General features: G+C 36.3%; 2 protein-coding genes across 2 annotated transcripts; both read left to right on the top strand.

Moving 5' to 3' along the window:
- The first annotated feature begins 5,367 nt into the window (after positions 1 to 5,367).
- Positions 5,368 to 5,763, top strand: LOC142178062 (uncharacterized). The gene has a single exon (XM_075247385.1). It carries the CDS (start codon positions 5,368 to 5,370, stop codon positions 5,761 to 5,763), a length of 396 nt encoding a protein of 131 aa, XP_075103486.1.
- Positions 5,764 to 5,930: 167 nt separating this feature from the next.
- Positions 5,931 to 8,442, top strand: LOC142178061 (uncharacterized). Its single transcript, XM_075247384.1, has 6 exons — positions 5,931 to 6,375; positions 6,410 to 6,480; positions 6,685 to 6,876; positions 7,135 to 7,404; positions 7,796 to 8,028; positions 8,229 to 8,442. Exons 1-6 carry the CDS (start codon positions 5,931 to 5,933, stop codon positions 8,440 to 8,442), a joined length of 1,425 nt encoding a protein of 474 aa, XP_075103485.1.
- Positions 8,443 to 9,274: the final 832 nt, after the last annotated feature.

Genomic DNA, 9,274 nt, shown 5'->3' with positions numbered 1-9,274 from the left:
TCAAATATTGGGGCTTGCCCAAAGACATCATTAGTGACTGCGACTCACGCTTCACTAGCAAATTTTAGACCCATCTCTTCAGGTGTCTCGGATCCAAATTGAGTCATAACTCAAACTTCCATCAACAAGCAGATGGACAGACAGACCGGTTCAATGACATGCTGAAGGAATATCTCCACCAATTTGCAACCGGATCACAAACGAATTGGGTGAAACTTCTAGATGTTTCTCAGCTGTGTTTCAATTCACAAAAGTGCGCCCCTACAAACAAAAGCGCTTTTGAAATTATTACCGGACACCAACCGCTACTCCCACAGACTGTGAATGCACCTAACTTGCCAACATCGCCTCGAGCTGCCAGTTTCTCGAAAGAATGGGAGCAAACTTTGGAGATAGTGCGGAGCTATCTTGTCAAAGCCTAAGAGAGCGCAACGAGGTATGACGATCAAAACCTTCGCTTTGTCCAACATCAAGCAGGAGACAAAGTAATGGTAAGAACCTCGAGGCGGAACTTGTTTGCAGAGAGGACCCATGACCTTCGCCTATTGCAAAAGATACATCGGACTCTTGTCCATTGAAAGACGCATTGGAAAATCAACATACCAGCTGATCACACCAGCCTGGTGAAAAATCCATTCAGTCTTCCATGTCAGCTGCCTCAGAGCATTTCAGAAATACATGGAACATCATTCAGAAAACCACCTCACAAGACCGAGGGGAACAGACCTCCCAGCCAACAAGAGCCTGACCAATCATCATCCTGCAGGTAAGTCTCCGAGGACGTCGCCAACTCAAGTGGGGGAGAATGTCATGGGCTGCTTTCCATCATCGACCCATGACCCCTTCGACGAGCCCTGTGGCGTCCTGGCAAGCCTCCCAACGCCTAGCGCCACGGTCGGTCCCGTGGTCTCGGCAGCGCCAAGTGACGAGCGCGCATGTGCCTCTGTCGCCCCACCTATAATCCTTGCCATCGCCCAGCGGCTAGCAAAGGCCAACAGTACCGCGCGCACAGACAATGCCGCGCGCACAGACCATCATGTTGCCAACAACGTCGTGCGCACAGACCATGTCGCGCGCGCAGATCCTATACCAAGTACCAGCGCCCAGCCGTAGGCAAATCCAACTAGTGTCGCGCGCGCCGACAGCAATGCGCGCGCAGACCCTGATGCTCAAGACAAAGTTGTTGCCATCTGACTTGCTTCCACCTTGTAGAAGACTAAGTCCTTTTCATTGTAATTATAGAGTAGTTTTACTTCATTCATTTTCAGTGTGCTTCTACAGCTTTCATAGGTCAACTCATGTGACTTTGATTTTTTTTTTAAGCATTATTAACATTCAAACATTCAAGCAATCAATCATTTCTCTGTACTGGTGTCTCTCCCCCCGACACCGCATAGCATTTTGTAATAGCTTTCATCATCATCAATACAATCAGCTTTCATCATCAAAAAAAAAAAAAATAGACTCGAACACAATTGTCGTAAATATTACAAGAAAAAAAGTGATTAAGTGATTGCATACTCTATGAGCTATGGGTGCTTGAGCACCCATTATTTTTAGAACCAAATACTATTACTTGTATAGGAAACTAATAAATTCATATTAATACATTAACTGAGCACCCAATTTCAATAATAATTTTCAGATTAAAAATAATTGAGCGATTTGAAATTTTGAATCAGCCACTATTCTGTATTATCAAGTGTTGACAGAGACGCGGATAATATTATCAGGGAATCATTAATAATAAGTTCGTGTCCCTTTCTTGGTTACGACGAAGTAATTGTTCGAATGTCACACTATTTCGTACTTTAACCAAATACAAGAGCTGATTAAAAGAAATTAATCATGCTTTAGGCATTATCCATATCCTTTCATACTAAACGTTCTTATCCATAATCCTAGATATTTTTGCTTCATTCCTTAACCTTATCTACTTTACTCAAAAGAAAATTAAAATTGAAGTGAAGAAAAGTACTGGACATAAGACACTATGGTGGATCCTGATTCGAGTGATTAATCATAGCTAAACGCATAATTCACGATAATCTTCATGCCAACAAAATTTCGAAATTCAAATTATTTATATTTCTTCAGAAAAATGCTGAAACTATATATATTTCTTGAGTCATAAAACTCACTGATATGGTTAAATTATATCAAAACAAGTTATTGTTTAGGACAAATCAGATTTAGTAACTAAAAGATATAGATAAATTATTATAACAAGTCAAATTATATTTTTATTTTTTTACACTGTCAATTAAGGAAAAAAAAGGGATTTCTTAGTGATCTTAAAAGTTTAAGGGGTAAAAGTTTTATGAGGTATAATATTTGTATCACTGTAAAAACTCATCATTGAGGGTAAAATAGGTAACATGAAAAGTTTTAAGTTAAATTATTTTCAAATATAAAAATATGTCATTCTTTTTTAAACGAACTAATAAGGAAAGTTAATCACAGTAATTAATAGTTATTATAATTTTAGTAAATGTTTACACATAAATTTGAAACAGCCCCTCTATCCTCACAAGGTAGGGGTGAGGTTTAAGTACACATTACCCTTTCCAGATTTCACGGTGTGGGATAATACTGGGTATATTATTGTTGTTGCTGTTTATACGTAAATTTATATTGCGCGTCAAAAATATTGATTTCATATGAATTGATGCCACAACGCTGCCATCCGCCTCTGTTGAAAAAGGATTTTGAGTTGTGACTAAACAGATTCTTCATATTAAGCGTTCATATTTTGTGGGGGGGAAAGGCAAATTAGACATATCACAAATCTGTTGTGAGTGAAACTGGCCGGTGTTCAACTTGCTCCCTTCTGCCTTGTTGCTTTCCAAACTTAATTCAACTATTATTGGATGGAAATGGCTTTACTTTAAAGCTTTCCCTTTTCTTCAACAAATTTTCATTGTTAATTCATGTCTAATCATATTGTAGATTAAATAAATTGACCACATTTGACACGAGCGTCCAAAGCAAGCTACGGAAAATATTTTATTTTATTTACTAAAAGTTCTTATTTCACCTTCATTACCATGATTTTATATCATAAAAATATCACAATATATTTAAACTATAATTTTTAAAGTATTTTTTTTGGGAGGGGTTAAAATAAATAAAAACTTTTTTATATTTTATTTCTTAAATTTTGTGTCCATTCAAAACTATATCACAAAGTTAAACGAAAGGAATATGTCATTCAATATTTCAACTAAGGGTGTACATAGATCGGGTTGGTTCGGTTTTATCAAAAACAAATCAAACCAACTATATCAGTTTGGATTGGATTGGTTCGGTTTTTCGAATTTTTAGGATTTTTTTGTTACATGAATATTATTTCAATCTTATTTCGTTAAAGTTATAGATAAAGTTTTGATAAGTGAATATATGTTTAGTAAAAATTAAAAAACTGACAAATATATGATCTATTAAAAATATTCTTATGTGAGAATTTTTTTAGTAACACATGATAGTTATTTTCTTAGTCGTCTAACAATAATTTTCGTTGATGTACGCTTTCAAGGTTAATCGAAATTAATAATTAAGCATAAAATCAATATGAAACCTAAATAATGATATGTTCTATTTAATTTTAAAATTATCGAACTACCATTTCGAATTCGAAAAATGTATAAGAATTTAATAGATTTTGACATATGAATATGAAAGAACAAAGAGATTAACGCATTTCAATAACACTTGATAAGAAAGTGATGATACAACTCATTATATAACGTAAATAAATATGGATGCATTTCATAGTTCTATTAAATATTACATTCAATGAGAGTCTCAAATATTTCTAGATATTTTTTAAAGAAAATTCTATATAAAATCTTATAAGTTTATATAAAAATTATATATTTATATGTCGGGTTAGTTCGGACTTTTTTACTTAATACCAAACTTAATCGAGTTTTTAAAATGATTTGATTTGATTTTGGTGCGATTTTTCGATTCGGTTTGAACACTCTTAATTACAACTCAAAATTAGTACTTTAGTACAACGCGTGGATGCAACCCATCACCATTGCATTCTCTGCGCAATAATTTGATCTTCCCTTTTCCTTTTTTTGTGGTGGGGGGAGAGGGGGGCTTCTTATGATCAGGCCTAAAATTAGGTCTACGACTAAGAAGATTCTTCAAATTAAGCTTTAGATTTTGTGGGGTAACTTACAAACCAAAGGCAACTCTGACCTGAATAATTTCAATTGGCCGGTGTGCAATTTCTTCCTGTCTTAATCTAGACACGTGATCCAGAATTAACGGATTATAGCACACATATTATTGTAAAAAAATAGGCATACATTATTAAATATTTTATTTATATTAAAATATTCAAGTTAGATGATAGTCTATAATCATGAGTTCAATTATAAATGTAATAATTAATTATTGGGCCATGCACTTTATATGCTTGGGGTCTAGTGTGGCGATGAGTGTAAGCTCAACCTAACGAGGCCGGTAATAAAAGGGGTCATCAGATTTTCATTAATTATAATTATGGTATGACTCAAACATGTATGTTGTCATCCTTGCTATATTGTGTCCTAATATTATGTTTGATCTTGGGTATTGTGTTAATATTGTTACAATTATTTATTATATTATGCATCAATTAATTTTTACTGTAGAGACTTGGTGGAAACTATCTTTTAAATGATTAGTTTTTTGTAGGAACATTTGTTTACATGTATAATCTGCACATAAAAGTTATGCTCATAGATATACGCTCACATATATACACAATTTTTATTAACTTGCGACTTGAAAGGCTTGAAAACTTCTCAATTTCTCAAGGAGTGATCGTTAATTTATACATAACTCAATGTAAACCAACTAAATTCATCATACATAAATTGCGAACGAAAGAAAACTAAAGCTAGATATATACGGGAAATAACTTATTAGTTATTCAATGCATGAGTTGGTCGGTTTACACTTTGCAAGAATTGGGGTGATTGACACGAAAAAGATTTTTTTGGGGTGGTTGGTGAAGAATTGGTGATTAAGTAGTTAAGCTAGTTTCTAGTTAGTTAAGGTAGTTAGTGGGTCCCAACTGATCATGGTTAAGTTGTTAGAACCATAGTTAAGTTAGTAGTACATATACACGTGTAATTACATTTGTTCAATACATATTCATTTTCTCTCATCTCTACATCTCTCCACTTCTCTCAAGCTCCTTCCTAGATTGAATTCCACCGGTGAATGCATGGTTGAATCTGAGAGATAAACTCAGATTCATCAAGCTCACATGGTATCAGGGCGGTGAAGAGCTGAAATTCCGCAGATTTGGTTCAATTTACCACGATTTGATCATCGTCTTCTTCACGAAGCTTCAATTGGCAGACGTCAATGGCGGCTGAGAAAACTGACCACACACATCCTTTGTTTTTTCATCCCTCGGATACTCCTAGTTCAATTTTGATTCCCATAGAACTTATTGGATCAGAGGATTATGGATTATGGCGTCGATCGATGCGAATTGCATTGCAAGCTAAGAGGAAGCTAGGGTTTGTGCTCGGGACATGCAAAAAGGACTCATTCAAGTCTGAATTACATGAGGACTGGGAAACATGTAATGCAATTGTGCTTTCTTGGATCATGAACACAGTGTCTCTAGATTTACTTAGCAGTATTGTATATGCATCTAATGCGCATTTGGTTTGGGAGGATCTGAGTAAAAGGTTCGACAAGGTGAATCGTGTGAGAAGTTTTCAATTACATAGAGAGATAGCCACTATCTCATAAGGAACAAATTCTGTATTTGCCTATTTCATCAAGCTTAAGGAGTTGTGTGCAGAATATGATGCAATAGTGCCCATTCCAAATTCGAAGGAATATGTCGAGCTTCTTCAATAACAAAGGTAAATGCAATACTCAATGAGACCTATGACCAAGCAAGGCGACAGATCCTGATGAAAACTACAAAGCCAATATTGAATCAAGCGTATGCTCTAATCATTGAGGATGAAAGTCAAAATTCAAATTCAAATATAGGAAATAGAGGAGATCATGTTGCTATGCAAGCAGGCAAAGGACAATTAGGAATGCAAAACAATATAGGACAACAATACAAAAGAAAGAAGCCTTTTGTGAAGTGTGAATACTGCAACAAACCTGGCCATTCAAAGGAGAACTATTACAAGCTTATTGGTTACCCAACTGACTTCAAAAATAAGAGATCATATGCAGCTAACATAGTGACTCGAGGTTCTGAAAATGATAAGCCAACACAACAAGATGGAGAGAAAGGCAGTAGTGATGGATTGAAGGTAGGGCCATACTTCACTAAAGATCAGTACAGGAAAAATTTGAGCATGTTGAACAAGGAAACTCCTGGATGCCAAGCTAACATGGCAGGTATTGCTACCTCTTTAATGGCAAACTTGTACAGAATGGATAATTGACTCTGGAGCTACACATCACATTGCTCATGATCTAGATGTATTAGAGACCAAGGACAAAGTAAGTACATGTAGCAATGAACAGGTTCACTTACCTACATGAGGAAAGGCTAGTGTTTCACACATTGGAAAAGCACTCATTCTTGATAAAGTGGAATTGGATGATGTCTCGTTTGTGCCTGAGTTCAAATTCAATCGTTTGTCAGTTTCTAAGCCAACTAGGCAAATGCCATGCTCAGTGAATTTCTTTCCTGACTTCTGCTAGTTTCAGGACCTCTACAATGGCAAGGTGATGGGGATTGGTAGAGAGAAAGGTGGTCTGTACATATTGAAGAAAGTATTCAAAGGAGATTTGGACAAGTTTGTCAGAGGAATAAAACAGTTTGCATCAACTACAACCACAAAAAGTAATGAGGAGGATGGAGCCCTTTGGCACAGAAGACTAGGCCATGCCTCCGTTAGTACTATGAAGAATATGGATCTCTTTTAAAATAAAGTTGTAGATATAGCAATGAATAATGAATGCCATGTGTTCCCTCTTGCTAAGCAAAATAGATTACTATTTCCTAGAAGTTTAACTAGAAGTGATAATCCTCTATCTCTCTTGCATTTGGATGTTTGGGGACCATGTAAGTATCCCACTCATGATAGGAAATATTTCTTTTTGACTATTTTTTATGATAATACAAGATATACTTGGATACACTTACTTCAGTTGAAAAGTGATGTTGTTGTGGTGCTAAAGAAGTTTCTTTCTATGTTACTAACACAATTTCAATTTAGAATCAAAGTGATTAGGACAGACAATGGGAGAAATTATTTTAACAAACACATGAAAAAGTTATTTGATGTCTATGGGATAAGCCATCAGAGAAGCTGCGTATACACTCCACAGCAAAATGGAGTAATGGAGAGGAAGCACAGACATATTCTAGATATATCAAGAGCATTGAAGTTTCAAGCAAGTATCCTACAAGATTCTAGGGTGAATGCATTAAAACAACAGTCCATGTGATCAATAGATTACCTACTGTTATGTTAAATGGCAAGACTCCATATGAAGCTTTACATAACAATTCACCTTCATTGTCTCATCTTAAGGTGTTTAGATGCCTTTGTTATGCCACCAATGTAGTTAAAAAGATAAATTTTCACCAAGAGCAAGGGCAGCTGCATTTCTGGGATATGTAGAAACACAGAAGGGCTATAGGCTAATGGACTTGTCTACTAACTACTTCTTTCTTTGCAGAGATATAGTATTTAAGGAGCATATATTTCCATTTGCCAAACCTGCTCCCCAAAATCACATTGCATAAGAACACACAACAACTGATGTGTTTGTGAAATATCCTGAGCAACATGAGTCCCCACCACAGTATCCTCCTAATGGTGCAGACTTGCAGCCTGAGAGAGTTGGAGATAGTATCCCAGATGAGTCTACTGAGCCAAGAAGTTATGATGCACATACATCAGTTGACACTGAAGGAAGTGAAGAAGATGTAGAGGAAGAAACTCATGTTAAGCAGGTCTTACTAGTGGTTATAGAGGATAACATTGTTGACATGCCTAAGACTGGAGTTGCTGATTCAATTCCAGATGATGCAGACATGTTTGCACCTACACAACAATAATCAACACTCCTAAATGATACCATTCTCCCATCAATTGTGGAGCTAGAAAATAATGAAGTAAGGAAGTCCAAAAGGGATTCAAAAGAGCCCTTGTGGCTACAAGACTATGTGACCACCAAGAAGGGACTTGGATCCTCATATCCACTGTCCAACTACTTATCCTATGCAAGGTTGACAGACAAATGCAGGAGCTTCATGCTAACATTTCCACATTGACTGATCCAAAGACATTCAGTGAGGCTTCAAAGGACAAAAGGTGGATTGAGGCAATGGAAATGGAGATTAAGGCATTGGAAGATAACAAAATCTGGAGTATTGTGGACCTGCCAAAGGGGAAAAAGGCCATTGGGTCAAAATGGGTGTACAAGATCAAGTATAAGGCTAGTGGATAAATAGAAAGATTTAAGGCCAAACTAGTTACCAAGGGGTATAGCCAAAGAGAAGGTTTGAATTATAATGAAACCTTCTCACCAGTTTTCAAGATGGTAACTGTGAGGTCTGTTAGTGCTATTGTTGCTTCTAGAGGTTGGAACATTTCACAAATGGATAAATATAATGCATTCTTGGGGGGAGATTTGTATGAGGAAGTGTATATCGAACTTCCTCAAGATTTCAGGAGACAGAGGGATACAAAGGTCTGCAGACTACTGAAGTCATTATATGGTCTAAAGAAAGCTACAAGGCAGTGGAATATTAAGCTTAGTGAGGCTCTAATAGTTGCAGGTTATGTTCAAAGACTTCGTGACTACTCCTTATTCACTAAGAAAAAGGGTGAAGACTTTGTGGTAGTGTTGATATATGTAGATGACTTGTTGATAACTGGGAATAACACTCAGTTCATCAGTGAGACTAAGGCTGTGCTTTATCAACAGTTTAATGTCAAAGATTTTGGTGATCTTAAATACTTCCTGAGAATTGAAGTGTTGAGATCCAAGAGTGGAATTTTGTTGAATCAAAGGAAATATTGTCTTCAGCTAATCTTTGATTTAGGCTTAGGTGGTGCCAAGCCTGTCTCCACTCCAATAGACCTCAATCAAAAGTTTACTTCAACTGAATTTGATAGACACACTAGGATACATGTGATGAAGTACTAGAAGTGAGGCTTGCTCAGTTAGTAAAAGCACCTCCACTTACGACCATTAGGTCATGGATTCGAGTCACGCTAGAGGAAAAGTGTGAAAACACTATAGATCCTCCTAATTTGGGAGGGGTTAAATTTTTCTT

The sequence above is a fragment of the Nicotiana tabacum genome, chromosome 24 (assembly GCF_000715075.1).
Source record: "Nicotiana tabacum cultivar K326 chromosome 24, ASM71507v2, whole genome shotgun sequence".
NCBI lineage: Eukaryota > Viridiplantae > Streptophyta > Magnoliopsida > Solanales > Solanaceae > Nicotiana > Nicotiana tabacum.
Note: the sequence above shows the minus strand (reverse complement) of the source record. Positions and strands in the feature narration are given on the sequence as shown.